The 26,010-nt window shown below is 46.9% G+C and overlaps 1 protein-coding gene across 2 annotated transcripts in view; it reads left to right on the top strand.

The window, feature by feature from the left end:
- The window catches only part of ZFP64 (ZFP64 zinc finger protein), a 78,180-nt gene that overhangs the window by 40,986 nt on the left and 11,184 nt on the right, over positions 1-26,010 (top strand). The window contains exon 1 of one of the 2 annotated variants that reach the window (XM_079127024.1): positions 22,479-23,399. The exons of the other annotated variant lie outside the window; for it this stretch is intronic. Within the exon in view, the coding sequence (XP_078983150.1) occupies positions 23,294-23,399 (106 nt within the window). The 5' untranslated portion in view covers positions 22,479-23,293. Of the gene's footprint in view, positions 1-22,478; positions 23,400-26,010 lie in introns of those variants that run through there. 2 annotated transcript variants of the gene reach the window in all.

Here is a 26,010-nt window from a genome sequence, read left to right as displayed (position 1 = left end):
AAAATTCAAGGATTGTCCTGGAACACCATTACTATACGGATCCTAGGTGCTCTGGTGTCTTGGGGGAAGGTGTGTTGGTTTGCTCTTTGTATTCTGCCTTTCTCTGTGTTCTCCTTGGAGTAATAAAACAATGCTTGCAACTGAAATTCCCCTCCAGTCATTAGCCGGAATCGGATCTTCTGGAGAGATTTCGACTGAGGATCTGGCATGCAGGCTGCGATGGCTTTTCTCCCCAACCATCCCGCTGCCCTTGCTGCAGGTCCAGGGTTTCTGAGTCCTTTCAGGAACTGGATTCAACCTGCTGGGGCTTTTCACCACTGGGCTCCCCTCTCAGGCATGACCTGCGAGTTGCATGCACACACCCTGGAAAGAAGGCGAGCACTTGGCTTGAGTCAACCTGACTCTCAGGTGCTCTCGCTGACCTACTTCTGCCTCCCTGTGAGACTGGGAAACAGGTCGTGTGGCTTGCCCAGAATTGCTCCGCTCACTGCACTTGAGCCCAGGTCCATTCCCAGTGTAGATGCCTCTCTGCTCCCTGCACACCTCCCTCCCCAGTGTCTGGCTCTGGGTAACAACCAGAGGCAAGAGGTATGTTCATGTTGTTTGGTCTCATTTTCCAGTATTCTTGCTGCTTCAAATGTCATCCTAGTATGGTGGAAGCAAAAGAGGTCCCCACAAGTTTCCAAACCTGAGGACATTGAATATTGGGAGTTATCAGGGCCATGTTATGATTGTTCAGTGTCCTGAGTGCTTTTGCCAGTGTAGGTCCCTTCCTAAACATACATGCACACACACACACACACACACACACACACACACACACATGTGCATACACACATGCACACACATATACATGATTGTGCACATGCACACATACATACATGCATATATGCATACAACTGTGCCTGCACACAAATGCACATGCATACATGTTTGTATACATACAGCACCGACATGGACATGCATGCAAGCATGCACACATATACACATATATGGGCATGCATGTACCAAAATGCATGTGTGTGCACATGCACATGTACAGATTCATGCACCTCACACACAAACACACATACATGCAAATATTTTCTTGCACACACATGCACCTGCATATGCAAATTAAACAGGCAAACACATGCATACACATGTGCTCAGACACACATTCACGTGCATAGATATACCATGCATAAACACACATGCACTAATGTGCACACACAATGCACATGTGTACACACATGCACACATCTACATAAAACTTTCACATATGCCTGCACACATGCATGCACACATATACCCACAAGCATACACACAGATATACATGCATACAGACACATGCTCACATGCATGCACATTCACACACACACATATATATATGCATGCACATAGGGCATATGCATACATAGGTGCACATGCATTCACAAATGTGCATTATACACATGCATGTGCATCCACATGCATACCTACATGTGTATGTACATATATGTGTACGTGCATGCATGCACACTCATGCATGGGCACTTGCTTAACATGCATGTGTACACATGTGCCGATGTGCATGCACACTCTCATACACACCCATACATGCATGAACATATACAAACATGCAAGCACACACATGCAGTCACACGTGTACCCCATACACATTTATGTATACACCCACATGCACACCCACACAGCTCTATATATTGAGAGATTTTTAATTATATTTTATACTACATAGCTATAGAGATGAATAAATCCAAGCTGCATTCTATTAAATTCTTTTCTTCTGATTTTAGAAGAATTTAAAGCACTTTTTAGGCCCTGAGCACCATGAGCAGAATAGAGAAGCAACCGCCAGGAGGGTGGGAGATGATGACCAAGGCATGAAAAATACAAGAGCAGTTTACATTCTACCAAGAGAAGCAATAGGTTGAGCAGAAAGATAATTCCTTATCTTTGTTTTGGCCAGTTTTTCTTATAACAGCTTTACTGAGATATAATTCACAGGCCATAAAACCCACTTTTTAAAGTCTACCATTCGCTGGTTTATTGCCTCAGATTTATACGACCATTCACAGCATCTAATTGCAGAACATTTCCATCACTCCGAAAGGAAACCCTGCACCCCTCGGCAGTCGCTCCTCAGCCCACGCCCTCGAGCGCCCAGGAACCACTCATCCTGTGTCCAGCCTGCCCGTTCTGGGCACCTGTGTGAATAGGCTAGGCCACGGCCAGGCTGTCGTGGACGGCTTGTTGCACTCACCTCCTTCCTACTGTGTGTATCAGCACTTTGTTCCTGGGTACTGCCAAATAATATTCCATTGTATGATCACCATTTTATCAGTGGAATGGAAATGTGGGCTGTTTCTTTTGTTTGTCTGTTTTTTTTTTTTTTTTAAGGTTGATCTGTTCAAGTTTGTGAATTTTTATCACAGTATCTTCTACCTACTGAGCCTTTGCTGTGTATCAGTCACATTCAATCAAAGGCCACTGCTCTTACAGAGCCTTACTGAACAAAGCTGTTGTTCACATCTGCATTTTAGAGGCTACCACAGAAAGGGTAGGCAGCTTGCCGTGGGCCACACAGCCAGTTTACTTGGGATTTGGGATGTCATTTGACTTGAATCACCTAGTAGCTAAGGTCTTGTTCTGGAGCTAGAATCCTGTGTTAGAAATCTCGTAGAGGGCACGGTGCGTTCACCCAGACTTGCATAAAGCATGGCGTCATTACTGCCAGCCTAGTGGTCACTAGAAAAGGAGCAGGATGTGGTGAGCAGTGACACACTTCCCGCTCAGACAAGGGTAGCAGAGCCTGGGCAAGGGGCTGTTCTGACCTCTGACTGCACTGACATTTATGAGCACTTACTGTATGCTGGGAACTCGCTCAGCATTTAACTGATGCCTCCCACAACCAACTTTCGGGACATGGAGGGTGGCGGGAGGAAGACACCTGTCCGTGCTCGGATCATGTTCCCCATGCTGTCCCCACAAAGGTCTATGTTTTTGCATCGCTCTGACATCTTGACAGGATGGTCAAGATTTTGGAGAGACAAAAATTATAAGTGAGACAGTCCTTTGGAATTTGCTTCTCTGATCCAACCTTTTTTTTTTCTTTTCTTTCTTCAATTTTGTTAACCATAATTTTTAAAAAGAAATTATTTAGAAGGCAGTTCAGGGTTTAATGCTGAATTTGTGGTTCTTGAGGAGGAATGATTGTCATTTATGTTGGACCATGTTTTTCCGCTATCATCTTGTCCTGAGGGCTACTTCACTCAACTTTGAAGGTGGTGGATTTTAGTTATTAGGAAAAGGAAGCCTGTGGCCAGGAGCTACTAGCGATACCGCCGTTCACCGGTGACGAGTTCTGCTCCCTCTAATGTTGAAGTCTGAGCACTAGAGAAGCAGCCAAGGCAAGCATATGAAGCGGGTTTTATTTAAAAGTAGTAATAATACAGACTTCTCCCAGGAGAGAGAAGGGGGCCATGGCCGATGTTCTGAAGTCCCCAAGAAGTGAGTGCACCCTACATCTTTTATAGGGTAAGGTCTCTTTTGTTCTCCAGCTCTCTCCCCCTTTATCTCTCCTTCCTGCCTATGTGACTAGGCCTGGTTTTGCAGGTGAGATGCATAAAGTGAGGAGAGAATGGGCAGGGGGAGGGCCAAAGTGATTCAGGCAGGCAAGGGCCCAGGGGGCATTCATTAGCAGCTCCTTGCCTGCAGTCCTTGATAAGGGCAGGTAAATTTGGTAATCAGTGGGCTCCGGAGATCCTTGACATTCCATTCTCCCAGGGGCAGTCTCCGACTTCCAGAGGCAGATGGCTTTACTGGCCTCCATTTCCTCGATTTGACCGATCCCCTATTTCTACACTAACTGCCTGTCCACAGTTCTGGCTTCACTAGGGTTTCTTCAATTCATGGGGGCGAGGGGGGTCATTCTGGGGCCCACATGTGAGACTTTCCACAGGGCCCAAGAGGACCTCAGGCTTATGGATTGAGAGGTGCTAGCTCGCCGTGGCTGCTCACTATTGATCCTTCGCAGTTTCTCTTCCAAAGTCACAAGGCTGAGACTGACTGACCACTCTAAGCCTGGGTAGAACGGCTCCATAAATGCTTCCTGAACTCACGTGTTCATGGGTAAGCATTTCCTGAGCACTTACCATGTCCCAGGTGCTGCGTGAAGACCGATGAAGATCCGCGGACTTGCCCTGGTGATGTCTACCTTCTAGTGAGAGAAGCAGAACATAAATAATAAGCAGAGTACAGGAGTATGTGCCAGGGCCCAGAAGCCCCAGGAGCAGGGAGAGGATTGAGTGGGAGGAGAGACGAGTCAGGGCAGGGGTTTAATTTTAAATAGGACGATCAGCCGACTGGAACAGACTAGAAAGAGGGATGCTGGGAGCCATGTGGGCATCAAGAGGGAGAGCATTCCAGGCGGAGGAAACAGCCAATGGGAACCCGACAGGAACCAGAAGATCATGAGCAAAGAAGGGAAGAGAGCAGGAGGGAAGTGGGGCTGGGAGAGAATTACTGCCTGTGTTTTTAAAACATTCTAACATTTTATAAGGATTTAAACAGCACCGTTGCATGAATTTAGCAAAGGCTTACTGCCCAGTGACCTGCAATTGTGTGACGTGGGGCAGGCAGAACCTGGCCCTCCAGGAGCTTCCAGTCTAATAAGACAGATGAGCAACTTGCCAGGGCTCGAGGGTGCTCTCATGGGGACACCGAAGCACAGCAGGGAGCATGAGGTCAGGTGATCCAGACTTGAAAGGCCCAGGGGAGCGGAGGCTGGACAACACAGGAGCTGAGTCACAAGGATGAAGAGAAGTTCCACCACGGAAAGCAAGGGACAGAGAGGTGGGGTGAGCCTCCCAGAGTGGACAGGGCCTCGAGGGAGAGGTCATTTGTCATCAGAGCACTTCGCTAGAAGGGAAAAGGCCAGTAGAAAAGGTTGGCATTCCTTATGGTGTGTCAGTTCCTGGGAAGCCATTCATTCCAGAAGAAAAAAATACCATATCTATACCATATATATATAAGACTCCCTGTCACCCAAACTGGGACACTTTTCTTTTGTACTGGAGATCTAATCCGGGGGCACCTAACACTGAGCTTTTTTATTTTTTATTTTGAGACAGGGTCTCACTAAGTTCTTCCGGTCTTACTAAGTTGCTCAGGCTGGCCTTGAACTTGGGATCCTCCTACCTCAGCCTCCTGAGTTGCTGGGATTACAGGTGTGTGCCACTGTACCCGGCCTAAACTGGGACGCTTTTGAATGTGAAGTGGCACTTTTGATAATGATTCTGGGAGAACAGATGTGGATCAGCCCTTCTTACTGATGGGAGGCCAAGATCAGAGCTGAAACGGTGCTGAATGCTGCCCCCCTGTGGTGGTGTGCCCGAACACACCAAGGCAAAGCTCAACTTCACCCGCCTCTGGTCAGTTTTCAGGAAAAATAGCGAGTCCCATGCCCTAAGGCAGATCAGAGTCTGAGTGCTCCACCCAGTACTTCAGATATAAGTTTATTATTACTATGACTTCATTGCTATAAATGTGTGGCTCCGTCTTAATCACTGGATCTGACTTGATTCCTGTTTTTAGTGTCGGTAGCTGAGTTGATTGGATTATGGGTTTGGACCCTGAGCTCCCTCCTTCTGCAGGATGCTCAAGATGCCCTTGTCCACTGGCCTCATGGTGTGGAGTGGGCCTCCTGCCCCCTGGTTTGGGCAAGCTGTGGGGCTTGCTTTGGCCAACGGAGGACTAGCGGGGTGGTGAGAAGAGGGCTTGCACGTGCCTGAGCCACTCCGCACCCCTCACTCCTGAGCTCGGCTATAGGAGGAAGGCACCCTGTGCAGCCTCCACCCAAGGAGAAACGAGCACGCGCAGACAGGTGTCCATCCGACCCACAGCCTAGAGCCAAGCCAATGAGTGACAGAGCCCCCGAAAAAGAAAATAAGCCTTTGTGCAGAAAGCCCCTGATACTTTGAGGTTGCCTGGTGACAGAGTGAACAGTGGCTAATACCACAGACTCGGTGAATGTCCTCCACTTACGATCGCCTCCTGAATTGTACACAGTACTCAGCGTGGGATGAATCGCGTTCTCCCTACACACTTTTTTTTAAAATTTATTTTTATTGTAAACAAATGGGATACATGTTGTTTCTGTTTGTACATGGAGTAACAGCATACCGTTTGTGTAATCATACATTTACATAGGGTAATGGTGTTTGAGTCATTCTGTTATTTTTTCCTTCCTCCCCACCCCTCCCACCCCTCTTTTCCCTCTTTACAATCCCTCCTTCCTCCATTCTTGCCCCCTCCCACCCCCCATTATGTGTCATCATCCGCTTATCAGCGAGATCATTAGTCCTTTGGTTTTTGAGATTGGCTTATCTCACTTAGCATGATATTCTCCAATTTCATCCATTTGCCTGCAAATGCCATAATTTTATTATTCTTTATAGCTGAGTAATATTCCATTGTGTATATATACCACAGTTTCTTTATCCACTCATCAATTGAAGGACATCTAGGTTGGTTCCACAATCTGACTATTGTGAATTGAGCAGCTATGAACATTGATGTGGCTGTATCTCTATAGTGTGCTGATTTTAAATCCTTTGGGTATAGGCCGAAGAGTGCGATAGCTGGGTCAAACGGTGGGTCCATTCCAAGTTTTCTAAGGAATCTCCACACTGCTTTCCAGAGTGGCTGCACTAATTTGCAGCCCCACCAGCAATGTATGAGTGTACCTTTCTCCCCACATCCTCGCCAACACCTATTGTTGCTTGTATTCTTGATAATCGCCATTCTAATTGGGGTGAGATGGAATCTTAGTGTAGTTTTGATTTGCATTTCTCTTATTACTAAAGATGGTGAACATTTTTAAAGGGAACGTTTTTAAAAGGAATGGTTTCAGTTTTTCTCCATTAAGAATGATGTTGGCCATGGGCTTAGCATAAATAGCCTTTACAATGTTCAGGTATGTTCCCACTATCCTTATTTTTTCTAGTGTTTTGAACATGAAGGGGTGTTGTATTTTGTCGAACACTTTTTCTGCATCAATTGAAATAATCATATGATTCTTATCCTTAAGTCTATTGACATGATGGATTACGTTTATTGATTTACGGATGTTAAACCACCCTTGTATTCCAGGGATGAACCCCACTTGATTGTGGTGCACGATTTTCTTAATATGTTTTTGGATACGGTTTGCCAATATTTTGTTAAGGATCTTTGCATCTATATTCATCAAGGATATTGGTCTAAAATTTTCTTTCCTTGATGCGTCTTTACCTGGTTTGGGTATGAGGGTGATATTAGCTTCATAGAATGAGTTTGGTAGGGTACCCTCCTTTTCTATTTCCTGGAATACTCTGAGAAGTATTGGAATGAGTTTTTCTTTGAAGGTCTTGTAGAACTCAGCTGAGAATTCATCTGGTCCTGGGCTTTTCTTGGATGGTAGATTTTTAATGGCTTCTTCTATTTCATTGCTTGATATTGATCTGTTTAAATCGTGTATGTCCTCCTGGTTCAGTTTGGGAGGAACATATGTCTCTAGAAATTTGTCAATGTCTTCGGTAGTTTCTATTTTGTTGGAATACAGATTTTCAAAGTAGCTTCTCATTATGTTCTGTATCTCAGTGGTGTCTGTCGTGATAGTTCCTTTCTCATCACGAATTTTAGTAATTTGAGTTTTCTCTCTCCTCTTTCTTAGTGTGGCTAAGGGTTTGTCTATTTTGTTTACTTTCTCAAAGAACCAACTTTTTGTTTTGTCAAACAAAACTTTTTGAATTGTTTCTTTTGTTTCAATTTCATTGATTTCAGCTCTGATCTTAATTATTTCCTGTCTTCTACTACTTTTGCTGTTATTCTGTTCTTCTTTTTCTAGGGCTTTGAGCTGTAATGTTAGGTCATTTAGTTGTTGACTTTTCATTCTTTTCTGGAATGCGCTCCATGCAATGAATTTTCTTCTTAGTACCGCTTTCATAGTGTCCCAGAGATTTTGATATGTTGTATCATCATTCTCATTGATCTCTAAGAATTTTTTAATCTCCTCCCTGATGTTTTTTGTTATCCGTGTTTCATTCAATAGCATATTATTTAGTCTCCAGGTGTTGGAGTAATTTCCTTTTTTTACTTTGTCATTGATTTCTACTCTCAGTCCATTATGATCTGATAGAACACAAGGCAGTATCTCTATTTTTTTGCATTTCCTAAGGGTTGCTTTGTGGCATGACGTATGGTCTATTTTCAAGAAGGTTCCATGTGCTGCTGAGAAGAAAGTGAATCTGCTCATTGATGAATGGAATATTCTATATATGTCTATTAAGTCTAGGTTATTGATTGTGTTATTGAGTTCTATGGTTTCTTTGGTTGGTTTTTGGAAGATCTATCTAGTGGTGACAGCGGTGCATTAAAGTCACCCAGAATTATTGTGTTGTGGTCTGTGTGATTCCTGAAATTGAGAAGGATTTGTTTGATGTACAGGGATGCACCATTGTTTGGGGCAATAAATATTTACTATTGTTATGTCTTCCTGATTTATGGTTCCCTTAAGCAGTATGAAATGTCCTTCTTTATCCTTTCTGACTAACTTTGGCTTGAAGTCCACTTTATCTGATATAAGGATGGAAACCCCCACGTTTTTACTGAGTCCATGCACGTGGTAGGTTTTTCCCCATCCTTTCACCTTTAGTGTGTGGATATCTTTTTCTATGAGATGAGTGTCTTGCAGGCAGCATATTGTTGGGTCTTTCTTTTTAATCCATTCTGCCAGTCTATGTCTTTTGATTGATGAGTTTAGGCCATTAATGTTCAGGGTTACTATTGAGATATGATTTGTATTCCCAGTCATTTGGCTTATTTTTGGTTTTTAAGTTGGCTTGGTTTCTCCTTTGAGTGGTTTTTCTCTAAGGTAGTTCCTCCCTTTGCTGACCTCCATTGTTGTTTTTCATTTCCTCCTCATGGAATATTTTGTTGAGAACATTCTGTAGCACAGGCTTTCTATTTGTAAATTCTTTTAACTTTTGTTTATCATGGAAGGATTTTATTTCATCTTCAAATCTGAAGGTTAGTTTTGCTGGGCATAGGATTCTTGGTTGGCAACCATGTTCTTTCAGAGCTTGAAATATGTTGTTCCAGGCCCTTCTAGCTTTTAGAGTCTGGGTTGAGAAGTCTGCTGCTATACATATTGGTCTCCCTCTATATGTAATCTGGTGCTTTTCTCTCACAGCCTTCAAAATTCTATCTTTATTTTGAATGTTAGGCATTTTTATTATAATGTGCCTTGGTGTGGATCTGTTGTGATCTATTGTGAAATGTTTTGTGCATTTGGTGTTCTGTAAGCATCTTGTATTTGATTTTCCATTTCATTCTTCAGGTTTGGGAAATTTTCTGATATTATTTCATTGAATAGGTTGTTCATTCCTTTGGTTTGTATCTCTGTGTCTTCCTCAATCCCAATAATTCTTAAATTTGGTCTTTTCATGATGTCCCATAGTTCTTGGAGATTCTGTTCATGATTTCTTACCATCTTCTCTGTTGGGCAACTTTATTTTCAAGATTAAATGTTTTGTCTTCATTGTCTGAGTTTCTGTCTTCCAAGTGGTCTAGTCTTTTGGTGATGCTTTCCATTGAGTTTTTTATTTGGTTTATTGTTTCCTTCATTTCAAGGATTTCCGTTTGTTTTTTGTTGTTATTGTTGTTGTTGTTGTTTTGAGAATCTCTCTTTCTTGAAATGATCTTTTGCTTCCTGCACTTGCTCTTTCAGCTCATTGGTATTATCATTCATTGCCTGCATTTGCTCTCTTATCTCATCCTTTGCTTCATGAATCATCTTAATCATGTATAATCTGAAGTCCTTTTCTGACATTTCTTCCACCATACTGTCATTGGATTCTCTTAATATAGAATCTAGATTTGTTTGGATCATTTTTTTCCCTTGTTTTTACATGTTGTTCATGTATCTTCCCCTCTAGCAGTGCAGATCTGGGGTATTGCAGATTTCCCCCTATAGGCTTATAGTGGCCCTATAGGTTTCCAAAACCGTTTCTTTAAGGGGAGATCAATATTAGCAGTGCCCAAATCAGACACATGCAATCCTAGACCAAATAGCCCCTATGAGGACAATAACAAAATGTCATAATAAACAGAATGAGTTCAAATTATCTTTAGTATAACAAACTGATTTGCATTAAGGTCTGCAGTTTCTAATGGAGAGGTTGCAGAGGGATGTAGGATGTAGCTGTTAGTGGGATAAGAAAAGAATATACAGAAGTTCTAGATAATAGAAAGGGTGAGAGTGTAATCAAAAGAAATTGGATGTTAGCATGCAAAAAGGGAGAAAGAGATTCTGAGGGAACAGGTAAACAAAAGGAAAAGAGAGCAAGAAAAGTAAAGAAATAAAAACTTAAAATTGTTCAATAAGAAGAAAGAAAATCTACACTCTAACAGTCATATAGTATTCAAACCTCCCAGTCTTCAGTAACCTGATGCATGAGAGGTACCTGACAATGAGCTTTAAGTCTCCAGCAGGTGGCTCAGGATGGGATTTGCCCCACGTAAAGATGGGAGATACAGCTTCCAGGATTATCCAAGATGGCCGCTCTGGCTTCCAAATGTGTTAGCAAATGGGGAGCTGCAGCTTGGGGTGTGGACGTGGTCGGCTGGAGGTCCTGGAGGTGGGGTGCAGTTGGTCAGCCAGGGGTCCTGGAGGTCGGGTGTGTTTGGTGTGGTTGCAGGATCCTGGTGGCTGGGTGCAGTCGGTCTGGGGTCCCAGTGATAGGGTACAGTCAGTTGGTCTGGGGGTCCTGGCGGCAGGGAGCAGTCAGTTGATGTGAGGGCCCCCAAGAGAGGGAGTGATCAGTCAGGCTGAGGGAACCTGGAGACAGGGCTCAGTCAGTCCGGCCAGGGGTCCTACAGGGTCTGGCTGTTGTCTCACAATGGCGGCAGCCATGTGTAATCAGACCTGCCTGTCCTGTCACAGTGAACTTCCAGGCAACAGCAGGCAGCTGGCACTCCACTTGTGGTCTGCGGTCAGTCTGCTGGCAGCAAGAAATAGATATCCTATGGAAACCGGAGTTACCAAGCAACAAGGAACGCAGCCTCCCTCTAGTCCGCCATCTTGGATCTTCCTACGCAACCACTTTTAAATCACTTTCAGCACAAGGATGGTGAAAAAGGCATTTGTCCTTGTGGAAATTCTTTCCGTCTTGCCTTCTTGCTTCCTTTCCTTTTTTTTTTTTTTTTTTTTCTTTTTCTGGACAGTTCTCTTCACTGCCCCTGGCAGAGCCCCCGCCCTGCCTGCCCTAAACCTGCCAGCACCTGCAGCTCCCTGACTTGCAGGAGAGGCAGGATTTCCCCTGTTGGCTCTGGGACCCAGCACCTGCCAGCAGAAGGGCCTGAAAGGAGCAGGTGCGAGAGAGCCCTGGCCTTATGAGCCTCGGTGCCTTCCTGGAGAGGAGTCCTCCCGTTTGGGGCTAAATCTAAGCTACCATGTGTCTCCAGGAGAGCCCGGCTTCAGATTAATGTGAAAGATCAGAGTGTTGACGGCTCTGTGAAAACCTAAGTTTTTCTGTTTTAAAATGTCTTGCAATTTAACAAACCTGCAGTCATCTTCCTTCTTTTGGTACTGGGAATTGAACCCAAGGGCACCTAACCACTGAGCCACATCCCAGAACTTTTTATTTTTTATTTTGAGACAGGGTCTGGCTATGTTGTTTAGGGTTTCACTAAGTTGCCCAGGATGGGCTTGAACCTGTGATCCTCCTGTCTCAGCCTCCCAAGTTGCTGGAATTGTAGGTGTGTGCCACCAGGCTGGGCTCCTGCAGCCATCTCTATAGAGCATCTTTCCGACTAATCCAGGCAGACTGCATAGGCACACCCACGTTACCCTGAGGCAGTGAGTACATCACTCAGAGACCTTGTAAGCCAGGGCTGGAGGTTGAAAAGGTTGGGGAGAACTGGAAAAGTTGGCGAGGAGGGCGTTGGTTGAGCCCAAGGGCTGTGAGGTCAGAGAGAACTGGAGGCAAAGCCTGCTCCACATCTTCCCAGACATCTGACCCAGAGGAGTGCTCTAATCTCTGAATCTGTTTCTCCTTCAATACATGACTATAATAACAGTGCCAAGAAGTCCTTTTTGTTTATTTATTTGTTTATTTTATTTTGAGACAGGATCTAAGTTGCTGAGGCTGGCCTCCAACTTGCAATCCTCCCACCTCAGCCTCCTGAGTCCATGGGATTACAGGCAGGCACCATCAGGCCCAGCTTCTTTTCCAGAAATTTTATGTGTTCACTCATGCTTATGTGTATATTTTTGTTGTTGTTGTTGCTTTTTCTTGATTCTTTTTAATGGTCTCTTACTCTGTGTATTGTTCTGTAGCTTGTCCTTCTTTCTCTGCTTATTTGATAACATATCTTTTATCAGGATTCGTACCATAGAAGTTCACAAAGTTCCTACTGTGTGCCAGGCACTTCTATGTACCAGGTACCCCCAGCGGGTGGGGTCACTCCATAACTCAGATTCCCAAGTTATTTCACATCAACTCTTGTAAAACCAGTTCATTCCTCCAGGGTCGCTTAGAACAGGCTCAAAGGCAGGTAGGGCTCTGGTGGCAAGAAAACCACAGGCGGGATGTGCAGTGCGCAGCGGGCCGGGCCGGAACTCGGTTTTTTAGTGCCCGGATTTCTTGGGTATTCCCTCGGCCGCGGATGCGATGGGCCCGCCTGCCCTGTTGTCTTCTGTTCCGCTAACCACTCTCCACCCCGCGCCCTCCTTGCACATCTCGTGGCTTCCGCTCACCGAGGGTCCTGAGGCTGGTCCGGCAGGCACTCAGGTCACCAGGGTGAGGAGACACCAGCCGGACGCCGACCGCAGGGGCTGCGGCCCAGCCGTCCAGCGTCCCTCCAGCCACGTCAGCGACCGCGAGTCTCCCTTCCCTTCCCCTCTGGGAAGAGGAGTAGCACGCTCTGCGCACAGTTCTCGCCCTGCCTCTTTGTTCAGCCTTTGCACAGAAAGAGCGCCCGCCAGCGTTTCTCTCGGCTGCCGGGGTTCCCTCAGCGACTCCACCGTGGTCGCCACGAGTGGCCTGCGTACGCTCAGGCTGTGTCCAGGCGGGCTGTGTTGAATCATCCCACGGCTATCCCGGACGTGTGCCAGGGTATGCAGAGACTTCCCAGAAGTCCCCCGAGTTTGAGTAGGGCACGTGGGCACCCTGTCAGATCCCACATGCCCAGACTGCCCGCAGCGCTGTGTGGCCACGTGACTAGATTCTGCCCAGTGGGCACCACCATGGCAGTGTCCACCCTTTCCATCCACATAGCCATGGTCCCCACCTCCACCAGTTATCCCTCACTGCCTCTCAAGATGACAGGTTACATACCTGCCCACACCCAGCCTGAGATCTGCATCTAAGGTTCATCAGGAAGGGTTGATGTCTGAGTTGCTGTGACAAAGTGCCATAGGCTGGGTAGCTTATAAACAACAGAAGTCCAAGCCTCAAGATTCTGGAAACTAGTCCAAGACCAAGGCCCCAGAGCAGTGACTGGGAAGGCTCCCTCCTCCTAAGGCACCTTCTAGCTTCACACCTGGCCCAGAGGGCAAGCGTGTGGAGGAGGGTGGTCTCTCATAAGGGCCTGAGTCCCATTCAGGAAGGCTCCACCCTCAGGCCCTCCTCACCTCCTGTGGCCCATAGGGGAAAGGAAGGAGCCGGCAATCCTGTGATCCTCTCCCACCGCCACACAAAACCCTGGGCATCTGCTCCCCTCCCGCCCTCCCACCTCCCTCCCCTGCCCCCACCTCGCCTGCTGGGGTTTCTCAGCAGTGCGCTCTCTTCACCCCCTGGGTGCTGCACTCGCCATCCCCCCTCCCCTCCCTTCTTTACCTGCCGGGGCCTGGAAGCAGCCTCCTGCATGAACCTTTGTCACCCATATCATCAGGGTTGACTTGGTTATCCTCCTGATTGCTCTGTGCCTTCCTTGAAGACTTCCAGGGCATTCCTAGAGGCTAGCATGTCCTCTGCACCCAGTGGGGACCAAAGAGTCTTTGTCAAACAAAGGAAGGGCTCAGGGATGGCCTAGTCGACTTGTCAGTCAGGGAGACTGCGTGCCCTGAAGATGACGTCTGGTTTGTGTGATTTCGCTGTTGCCACAAAGGAGGACATTTTTTCAGGGGTGGGTGGAAGAACTGCCCACCTCCGGCCCTCCACGCACTGCCGGGTCTAGAAGCTGAGAACCCGGTGCTTGGAGAACATGCCTCTCCAATTCAGGAACGTCTCCTGGAGGAGCCAGCAGCTGAATTAGAGGCTGTTTTCTCTTTTCAAAGAAAGTGCTTGGTCTACAGTATGTCCCAAGTTATTTTGCTTTTCAACCAAAACTGTGCCTTAGTGACTCTTAAACCATTTTCCAAAGTGTCTTTATCAATTCACATTCCCATCAGCGTGTATTACTTTGTAAATTCCTGGGAAGTTCGGCTGTGACCATGTGCCCTGATGCATCTATTCCACGCCTACATGGAACTTCTCAAACTTCCTGTGCATAAGAATCACCTGGGGTTGTCGTTAAAATGCAGATTCTGTTTCCAGAGTGTCTCTAGGTTACACTGGTACACAGATCACCTGGGGACGTCGTTAAAAAAGCAGAGTCTGATTTTAATGCTTCCCAAACTTTAATGTGCAGAAGAATCCGCTGCAGGGGTGGGTGTTAAAGGCAGATTCTGAGAGAGAAACACACATGAATCAGGAAACCTGAGTAAGACGGTGCTAACTCCATCGCTCCTAATGACCACACTAGACACCGCCCTTGGCAGTGAGGATGAAGCTGCGGTGCGTTCATCGCACTAAAGGCCTGAGAGTGAGAATAAACAAACCAGAGGCCACGGCCACGCCTGAATCTCAAAGATGTAAAGATACAAAGCTGAAAGAGGCAAAGCGAGGCAGCGCGTTATTAGGTGGCAATGTTTTTAAGTAATGATCATGCAAAATTAGAGACATGCAAGAGGGTGGCGGCAGGAAGGAAGAGCCTAAGGTTAGGGCTTTGGCCTGAAGAAGTCTCCATAGCATCAGCAGGTGGTGGCCACCGGGGTGTTTATCCTTTAAATTACGCAATTACATTTTACACATTCTTGCATGTCAGCTGAATTCTGTGATTTAAAATTTAAAATCTTAAAAGCTTGCTGAAAGGTGGAGCCAGCTACCCGTCACTTTAACCTCACTGCAGATGCTTCTGTCCTGTCCCCGGGGACAGTTAGAGTTACCAGATCCCTGGTCTCCTGTGCATCCACAGCGCACGTCTATGTGTCCATGGTCTGGGAAAGGGAGGAAAATGTAAAATTTGAGTTAACATTTATATAGAGATGCTATGATATATGTGTTTGTCTATACATAACAGTATACTTCATACACTTCCTGTCCTTTGGATGTTTCACTTCGTGTATCTTGAAGGACTTTCCATATCAGTGCACAGAGAGCTACATTCTACTTTTCTATAGTTCATAGAATTGGTATGAAGGTACCATGATTTTGTTATTGATTTTATTTATTACTTTTTAATTGTAAATAGATGTGAATACATTTTCTTTTTTAAAAAATAAATATTACTAAGGATAGGCTTCTTTTACACACACATGGAAACTTGTGTTTTTCCAATTTTTTTAATAATTATTTTAATATGTTTTTAGTTGTTGATGGACCTTCCTTTTATTCACTTATTTATATGTGGTGCTGAGAATCGAATCCAGTACCTCCCACATGCTAGGCCAGTGCTCTGCCACTGAGCCACAACCCCAGCCCTGTTTTTCCAATTTTACTGCCCCAAGTCATGTCCCTCCCCTGCTTAAGATGTAGCCAGTGTACATTCTTCCTAATTTTTTCCCTGGAGTTACATACATATATACTTCACCATGGAAAACATCATGGGCTTTTTTAACTATTTTTGTGCTGGGGATTGAACTCAGGGCTTTACACCTGCCAAGCCTGCACTTTACCCTTGAGCTACACGGCCAGTCCCTAGCAGACACGTATTTGAACCTGTGTGTAACTCTACGTATCTATGTAGATCTTGCCTTTTTCCTTATGCATTAAACCTTGGAGCTCTAGCCATGCGTATGTTCACAAATTTGGCTGATTATTTTTGTCCATTGCCTGGCATTTCATGGCAGGGCTACACCCCAGTCTAATCTGGCCATTCCCCTATTATTGGACATGTAGGTTGTTTCTCAGTTCTTTTGCTATGACAGTGGTGTTGCAGCAGGTATCCTTGGCCATTGTATGCATGTGCAAATGTTTCCTTGCAAGAAAACAGAGGGAGAGCAGAACTTATAGATCAATGGCACAGTACATTTTTTATTATAATTTTTTGTTTTTTTAATTTTTATTTTTACAGACTGCATTTTGATTTATTGTACACAAATGGGGTACAACTTTCATTTCTATAGTTGTACACAATGTAGATTCACACCATTCATGTACTCATACATATACATAGGGTAATAATGTCAGTCTCAGTCTACTATCTTTCCTTCCCCCACCCCCCACCCCATTTTCCTTTACACCATCCAAAGTTCCTCCATTCTTCTCTTACCCCCACCCCCGCCCCTGCCCCCATTATGTATCATCATCCACTTATCAGAGAAAACACTCAGCCTTTGGTTTTTTGGGCTTGGCCTATTTCACTTAGCATGATATTCTCCAACTCCATCCATTTACCACCAAATGCCATAATTTTATTCTTCATTATGGCTGAGTAATATTTCATTGTGTATACCACAGTTTCTTTTTCCATTCATCAATTGAAGGACATCTAGGTTGGTTCCACCATCTAGCTATTGTGAATTGAGCAGCTATGAACATTGATGTGACTGCATCACTGTAGTATGCTGATTTTAATCCTATGGGTATAGGCGGAGGAGTGGGATAGCTGGGTCAAATGGTAGGTCCATTCCAGGCTTTCTGAGGAATCTCCATACTGCTTTCCAGAGTGGCTGCACCAATTTGCAACTCCACCAGCAATGTATGAGTGTACCTTTTTCCCCCACATCCACGCCAACACTTATTATTGCTTGTGTTCTTGATAATAACCATTCTAATTCAAGTTAGATGAAGTCTTAGGGTAGTTTTGATTTGCATTTCTCTAATTACTAGGGATGATGAGCACTTTTTGTATATTTGTTAATCATCTATATATCTTCTTCTGTGAAGCGTGCCCAGTTCCTTAGCCCATTTATTGATTGGGTTCTTTGTATTTTTGGTGTAAAGTTTTTTAAGTTCTTCGTAAATTTTGGAGATTAGTGCTCTGTCTGAAGGGTGGAAAAGATTTTCTCCCACTCTGTAGGCTCTCTTTTCACATTATTTATTATTTCCTTTGCTGAGAAAAAGCTTTTTAGTTTGAATCCATCCCATTTATTGATTCTTGCTTTTATCTCTTGTGCTGTAGGGGTCTTGATAAGGACATCTGGTCCTAAGCCAACATGATGGAGAGTCAGGCCTACTTTTTCTTCTATTTGGTGAAGAGTCTCAGGTCTAATTCCTAGATCCTTGATCGATTTTGAGTTGAGTTTTGTACAGGGTGAGAGATAGGGGTTTAATTTCATTCTACTACATATGGATTTCCAGTTTTGCCAGCACCATTTGTTGAAGAGGCTGTCTTTTCTCCATTGTATGTTTTTGGCACCTTTGCCTAGTATGAGATAACTGTACTTATGTGGGTCTGCGTCTGTGTCTTCTATTCTGTATGGCAGGGTACATTTAAATGTATTGCCAAATTGCCCTCCAAAGTGGCTGTAAACATTGATGTTCCCAATAGCAATACATTAGAAGCCCAATCCCTCTGCACTCTTGCTAACATCAATGTTATCAGCAGTCTTGATTTTCACTGATATGATAGATGAGAAGAAAAAGGGAATTCGTGGTTGCTTTAATTTTTATTATCTTATAATTAGTGAGGTTAAATAACTCTTACATGATCATTGCCCTGACTCTGCATCTAACAAGTTCTCTAGCTGATTCCTCTGCACATTAAAGTTTGAGAAGCATTAAAAGGCTTTGCCTTTTAATGAGGTCTCCCAGGTGATCTGTGTTCACTTTTAACTTTGAGACATTCTGGAACCAGAATCTGCATTTTAGCAAGAACTCCAGATGATTCTTCTGCACTGGAAGTTTGAGAAGTGCCATGTACGTGTGGAATAGCTGGTAATGCTCAGCATTTGTGTCGGGTTAACCTTTTCAAACAGGTGAAAATAATATTTCGGTTTAACTTCACATTCATTAATCTTAAATGAGCCTGATTTGCTGTTGTTTGTTTTTGGTACCAGGGATTGAATCCAGGGACATTTAACCACTGAACCACATCCCCAGCCCTATTTTGGATTTTATTTAGAGACAGGGTCTCACTGAGGTGCTCAGGGCCTTGCTAAGTTACGGAGGCTGGCTTTGACTTCACGAGGCTCCTGCCTCGGCCTCTGGAGCCACCATGGCCAGCTTGAATTTGTTTTTAATGTGCTGTCTCTGTTCTCTGGGAACTCTCTGAATCTCCTTGCTTTGCTTCAAAGACAACAGTGGGTTTTCCTGTAGCATTTTTGCTGTGCCATCCTCTGGCCCAGGAATATTGTCTCCCTGGTTCTCCATAGCCAGCTGTCACATTCGTGTTGGAGCTCAAAAGTCACTGCTAGCCAAACTCAGGTCCCCTCGCCACCCTCTCTCTCTGTCACATCACTCCTTACTGATCCCAGACCCACCACCATCTGATGCGAACTTGTGCGTGCGTTGGCGGGTTACTCCTGACCACCCCGCTGGGCCCAGTCTTGGACATCACCTTGTCCCCAGCACTTAAAACCAAGCTGGGCAACAGTGTGGGCTCAAAACTTGTGATTAGATGAATACCTGAATTCTCGATAGATTAGTGATGAGGAAATAGAAGCGGCTCCTGTCCATCTTGATAGCCCTTTAGGGAGTCGTTGGTACCTGGATAAACACGGATTTGTTCACTGCTATATCCGTAGTGGAGAGCAGCATTAGTACCAGAGAGGTGGCTCAGGAGAACAGGACCCAGGCAGGGAGCTCCCGCCCAGGAGGCCTCCATATCATGTGCTTTTATCCACATCCGTCCCTTTAAGAAAGAAAGCTTTGCTCATTTAATATATGAATTGGAGCTGGTAGGAAAGCAGGAGAACTCTGTGACTCATCATGTGCTTGTTTGCTTCAAATTTATTTCCATGTAAAAGGGAATATCTGTGCCTCGTTAAGGGGAATGACCAATTACAGATGAGTGTTGGCTATTATTATAGATGACTATAATGCTTACCCTATTATTATGATTAACAGAATTATTAACAGAGTACTGCCTAACAGACAGTATTCTGTGCATCCTGTGTCTAAACTCATTCATCCTGATCCCCTAGTGGAGTGACATAGCCATTTTACTAAGGAAAAAATGGGGCACAGGGCAGTTTTATTAGAGGATCCCACAGCAGGGAAGTAACATGATTCTTGTTTTGTTCTGGGGATCAAATCCGAGACCAAGACCTTGAGCTTGTTCTTGCACTGAGCATACCCCCGACCCTAGACAGCCAGATTCAAACTCAGGCAGCTTCCTGTCCGTTTTGAGTTCCTACATTGTGCTGCCTCTGGGATCTTTACGATGCTTTCTAAAGAGATGCAGAGTGGCCAGGAGACGCTTGTATAATCAGAGGTGCATCATTTATCCCTTGGCAAAATACCTAAGAGTTATGAAAGTTAGAGATTCTCCATTTTTCTTTTACAAAGTGATAAGTGTTGAGAATGTATTAACTTTCTCCGTGAAGGAAGCAGGCTACCTGGCAGTCATTTTTTTTTTTTTTTTTTTTTTAATTTGGATAAAGGCTTTCTATCAAGAATGGGGATGTTGGGCGCACGGTGGTGCACGCCTATAATCCCAGTGGCTTGGGAGGCTGAGGCAGGATGATCACAAGTTCAAAGCCAGCCTCAGCAGAAGTGAGGCACTAAGCAACTCAGTGAGACCCTGTTTCTAAATAAAATACAAAATAGGCTGGGGATGTGGCTCAGTGTCCAGTGCCCCTGAGTTCAATCCCCAGTACCCCACTCCCCAAAAAAGAATGGGGAAGTAACTTGATTTCCATGGAATCTTCCTGTAGAGAAAGAATTTTGAGGGGTGGGGCGATTCCCTTGATGTGTGACATTGTTGCTGTAACAAGGCGAAGTTATGGTCTGTGAAAGCTGCCCTCTGCATTTCTAAACTCAGCAACAGAATTTCCTAGTCTGTTCAACTGTCTTCTCAAAAAAAAAAAAAGTTTCCGTGGGTTCGAAGGCCACTTGATAAAGATACAGTGACTGACACACCCTCTTCAGTTCAATTTGCAGAATCCTTATCAAGATGAAAATTTATCTACTGGATTCCAACTAAATGGATAGTCGACTTGTATAATTGTCAAATGGGATTGAAAGGGGAAAGTCATGACTTATTAAGCATAATATATTTTGCTTTCATCTAGATCTGGATAGCCTGTAATTCATACATATTTTTTCACGATTTTTCAATTATAATACTTAAAATCAAGCCATTAAAACTAAACATATTAATAAACTTAAGACTGGAACTTTGAATCCTTTCAAAAATAAAAACAGTCAGTTCTTGCCACTATATTGGTGGGAAATGTTACTTGTTTTTTGTTGAAATAATACATTCAGGGAAAATGCAAACTGAGGTAAGATACCATTTTTATCAATACAATTGGCAAAATGAAGACTTTATAACGAAGACATTTTCCTTTATGGGGAAGAACATGGCTGCACATTCTCTTACCCCTTGCTGGGGACATGTAAATTGGCGCAATCACCTTGGCATTCTCTCTTATAGCACTCCAAAGTACACATTCGCTCAAGAGAAAGCATGACAGTTTTCACAAAGCTCATGGGTCATAGCAGTACTGTGCACAGTGGCCAAGACCTGGCATAGACCCAACTGTCCATCAACACAACAGGAGAATCGATAAACCGTGGTTTTTCACACAATGAAATATTATATATCCGTCAAAACGGATGAACAATGACAGCAATTTGTATGGTCTTAGCAAATAATATCAAGTTGGGGAAAAAGGAACTCCTGGAAGATTACATACCCTTTTTATGAAGTTATAATCATTTACATTTTTATGGTTTTTTTAATACTCCTAGAGCCAGGAAGCTCCAATAAACATTTTTATGACTTTATTTTTTTATGTGATGCTGCGGATCGAACCTCACACCTGCTAAGCAAGCGCTCTACCACTGAGCCACAACCCCAGCCCCAAAATGGCATACATTTTTAGAAATACATACAGGTATAATAAAACTTGCTCAAGAGAGAAGGCAAAGGAATGGAGAATAAGGTTCCACTTGATGGTTATCAAATGGGGGAGAGAGAGAGAGAGGAGGGAACCCAGGTATAGTTTGAGGTTAAGGTACTAAATTATAGGCAGGGATAATTTCCCCTGGTACTTATATCACAATAAACAAACAGCACACAAGCAACCAGGCAGATTAGATGGCAATAGTGCAGTAGTGCTCATGTGTCTTGTACCAGGGATGGATTGTGTGCCGCCAGAGGTGAAGTAATGCCCACCCACAGAAGACGCACCCGTGTGCACACACACCTGGCAGTATAAAGGGGTGTGGAGCTCCCCTCCTCTGTCCGGGTGCAACACACACACACACCAGCTTCCCCGGAGGCAGTCACTGTTCCCAGTTTATCCAGACTCGCCAGGCATTTTCAGGAGCCACAATAAACAGGAGAACACGTGTGTTCTCAAGTGTGTACAGATGTGGGTAGCTACACACATCAGAAGAAACTACAAGTTGCTTTTGTAAGTCTTGGGGATCTAACCTGGAATGACTTCACCCAGCATTACACAAACATTCCTAGGTTGATTCGCAACTTGAAAATCAAGGGGAACTTTGAGGAAAACAACTCGGCTTTTGAGAAATGTAAAAATGCACTTCTCCCAGGCCCTGCACGGGGGTCGCCGACATAGCCTGTATAATAGAAGGCCTTTACAGACGCCCTTGAACCCACAGGGCCTGCAGCAGCCTCTCTCGGCCTCGCCTGCGCTGATTTTAAAATCCCAGTCCCCGGGCCCTAACCCACGAATTCGGAGCTGAACCTGGATGGGTCTTTAACCACAGGGTCCCCACGTGATTCTCAGGTTCGGGCAAGCTTGGGGCGCAGCCCCGTCTTAAGTAACTCCCCGATTTGAAGAAAGTAAACACCCGAGGGATGTAGGTGGCTTTCTCGCTTCTTGTTGGATGTCGTTCATGTGGTGCAAGGAGGGGTCCCCCCTCGGGTCTCATCAAGGTCCCAGCTAGTCTGAGCATGAACGCCCATTAGCCTAAACCCCCGAGGACCGCGCCTCGTCACCTGCCGGGCGGGGCCGGCGTCCTGGGCCTCAGAAGCTTCTCCCGTGTGGTCCCAGGCCCGGTGCGCCAGGCTCGCGGCGCAGGCCTGGCGGGGAGCGGCGTGTGCGGAGGGAGAACAGAGTCCCGGCCGCCGCCGCCTGAACCCTGAACTTGAGGCAGCTGCGTTTTAACCGACTTCTCCGGGAACCGTTCGCCCTGCATTCGGAGACACTCTGGCCTCCTTTAAATGCTGTACTCGACTCCGCAGCCGAGGTGGGGAAGCACTAGGGGACGTCGTTCTTCGCAACCTCGGCGGCGCATCAGAATAACCCAGGGAGCTTTTTTAAAAAATATACCAACGCCGGGTCTCAGCGCAGACCAATTAGGCGCGAATGGAAAAGCAGGGCCCGCGCAGCGGCGGCGGCCACGACGTCACCTGGGAGCTCGTTAGAAATACAGAAGCTCGGGCCCCACCCCAGACCCACTGAGTCAGAATCTGCATTTTAACGAGCTCCCCAGCGACCCGCGCGCACATTAAAGTTGGAGGCGAGCTGCGCTTCTGAAATTTTAATGGGCAAACGAATCACCTGGGATCTCGTTAAAATGCAGACGTGGTTGCTCAAACTTTCATGTGCATGCGAATCACCTGGGGATCTTGTTAAAATGCAGATTCTGATTCGGCGGGGCTGGGCGGAGCCCGAGAGTCTGCATTTCTAACGAGCTCTCAGGTGGTGCGGGCTGCCCGGCGCGGACCCCGAGTCCGCGGGACCCCTGCGGTCTTGGCTCCCGGCCAATCAGCCGTCAGGACTCGTGCGAAGTCTCCCCGCCCGGCCGATGAGCAGACCTGCCGGGACGTGCGCCTTCCGGCTGAGCTGGGGGTCATTTCCGAAGTCCGGGAATTCGCCGTGGGAAGTGGGCCACTCGTGGAGACCCGCCGGGCGCCTGGCCCTCGCGCTATGTCGCGCCGCAAGCAGGCCAAGCCCCAGCACCTCAACTCCGAGGAGCCGCAGGCTGCGCGCCAGGGGTTCGCCGAGGTGGCCGGGCAGGTGGCGGAGGAGCAGGGTGAGTAGGGACGCTCCGACGTCCTTGGAACTCGGTCGGGACGAGCTCTGGACAGGGGGCGTGGAATTGCGAAGTGAGCTTCCAAGGGGTGTCCTGGGCCTCGGACCTGGGCGCGCCCGCCCCGGCCTTTGTGAATGACACCTCTTGTAAATGACACTCTCGGAAGGTGACGGCTCCTCCCTGTGCCGATTCCTCCAGCCACTCCCCGCAAGCGCGGCTAAATGCCGGTTCGCGTCCCAAACACGCTGGAAGGACGCCGAGACCCCCTCGGAGGCCGTTTTTGGGGTGCGCGGGCTCCCGAGTGCCCCACTTCCTTAACACGTGGGCCGTGCGCCCGAAGGTGCACAGTCCCGGACTTTGCGCAGGGGTGGGTGTGGTACTCCCATCGGGGCCAGACCTGGGGCTAGAGACGGGGAGGAACAAACAATGAACGGGACGAAATTCAGCCTTCCTGCAGCTGGTGCTCCAGTGGAGACCAGAGTGGACACGCGGGATTAACCGGTGAAGCGCCCAGTGTCTTAAGAGATCGGCGCTGGGAAATCGTGACGAAGCCGAGAAGGGGACGCGTGCAGTGTGGTGGCGGTGGCGGGGAGCATTTCCAATGCGTTGTCCTGGGAGGCTTTCGCCGATGGGGCGCCTTCGAGGGGACCCGAAGACTGTGCGCAGGCGGTGGAGACAGCGGGGCAGAGCGGCCCCCGCGAGGGAAGGGCAGGCCCGGAGCTTCTGCGAGGCTGGAGGCTGGAGCCTGGCGGTCAGGGGAGGTCGGAGAGCTGATGGGGGCGCGGCCAGGACTGTGCTTCCTACTCGGAGTGATGCCGGACAGTGATACGGTCGGACCTAACAGGCCCATCCTGGCTGCCACGTGGACTCCTGGCAGAGAGGGCTGGGACGTGGCTGGGGGACTCCTGGCCACCCTAAGCCGGCAGAGCAGCGTGTCTCCCCACCCCCGACCCCGGTGATCACAGGATCCCCTTCCTGGGAAGGGCCTGCAGGAGAGGAGCTTTAAGTCACCAGATTCCTTCGTCACCTTCAAGCACACGCCTCCCGGCCCATCGGAATCTCTGGGGGCGGGGTAGGAGGGTGTCCGCACTTCTAAGGCGCTTCCCCTTCTGATCTTGCGCTGGGGCCACTCTCTGCCTTTCCCTTTCCCTAAGTAAGGGGCTGGGGAGAGGAATTCGCCCTGGACTTTGTCCTCTTCTCCCCTGCGGTTTCCTTGCGGAAAGTGGCGGGCTGGGTGTTGGCCCGCCCTCGGAGGAGACTCACGCCTCCAGCGGTGCTGGCGCCCGTTATCTTCACCAGCCTGCGGGACTCTGGGTGGCATGGGCTGTGACCACACCTTCCCGAGCAAGTGGAGGGAAGTACTTTGAGACTCTTCTAAAGTAATAGTTGGCATTTTGAAAAATAAATCTTACCTTAAGCAAAGTACGTGAGGATCAGTGAGTCCCAGAGCCGGTAGGTTGGAACTGTAGGGCTCTGGAGTGGGAGGCAGGGGTCCTGCTGAACCCCTGCATAGAGGCGGGGTGGGAGGTTCTGGAATATTGACTCTTTGCGGCGAGTGATTATGGAAGAGAACCGCTGAATTAGCTGGCCTGGAGCTCAAAGTCGGTGTGCTGAGCTACTTTTTATTTCCAGGAACAGTCCTGGTTCCCGGCGTGTAAGAAGGGCCCGCTGTGTTCTGATCAATTCTAGATGCCCCCCCTGCAGGAGCAGGGCTGTCACCCAGGCCTGCCTGGTTGGTTAGTGGGCCTGACCTCAGCCTGGGCTTCCTTTTATCTGCACATCTTAGGTCTCTGACACTGAACAAAGGGCGAGCCTTTTTATTAAGGTCGAGCTACTCTCGAGTTCCAAGGCCACTTGCAAATTAAGGAGCTTTTGGAGGAGAATGTAGCGGGAAAGGGTAGCTTTCCCATCACCACCAGTGAAAATGGAATACTGGACAGGAAAACAGCCGACAGCAACTTCCCACTTGGGCTGGGGGTGGAACCAGGGCCTGGTCCGGGGCAGGCAGGCCCTCTGGTGTCTGTCAGTCGTGGGCACCCCCACTCCCAAGCTCCAAGGGTCTCTCCCCCAGCTGTGCCCCTCTCAGGAGAGTGGGCTTCTACCTGCTTCGGGTTCCTAGGTGTGCAAAGGTGGAGGCCCCTCTCGCCTCCCCATCAGAGGCCCTCCTGGGTGTCTTTAGTGTTCCATGCAGTCCCAGGGACTCTACAGACCTGTCAGACTTCTTTTGCTTCTTTTCATTTTCATTAGAAACGTGCATTTTCCTCCCCGAGAGTCCAGTAGCTCTTAAGTGTACGTCAGTGAATGAAACTCGTATTTATACTGTGCTGACCATGCACCACGTACAGCTACTAACCACTGATCTTCATCTGAGACCAAGAGATAGGAGCCGTACTCTCCATTACAGATGTGGAAACCAGGAACAGGGAGGTTCAGTAACTTACCCAGGGCCACACAATACACGGTGGAACTGACATCTGTAACTCACCAGCTGGCGTCCCAAACGGTTCCCTAAACCACCGTTTTACAACACGTTATTTGTCTCCAGTCTAACTTGAATGCTGTGGAACTGGAAATCCTCAAGAGTTTAATGGTTTTCCTCTTATGCAAATTG

This window comes from Sciurus vulgaris, assembly GCF_902686455.1.
Source record: "Sciurus vulgaris genome assembly, chromosome: 2".
Taxonomy (NCBI): Eukaryota; Metazoa; Chordata; class Mammalia; order Rodentia; family Sciuridae; genus Sciurus; species Sciurus vulgaris.
This window is presented reverse-complemented; position numbering and strand designations above follow the sequence as displayed.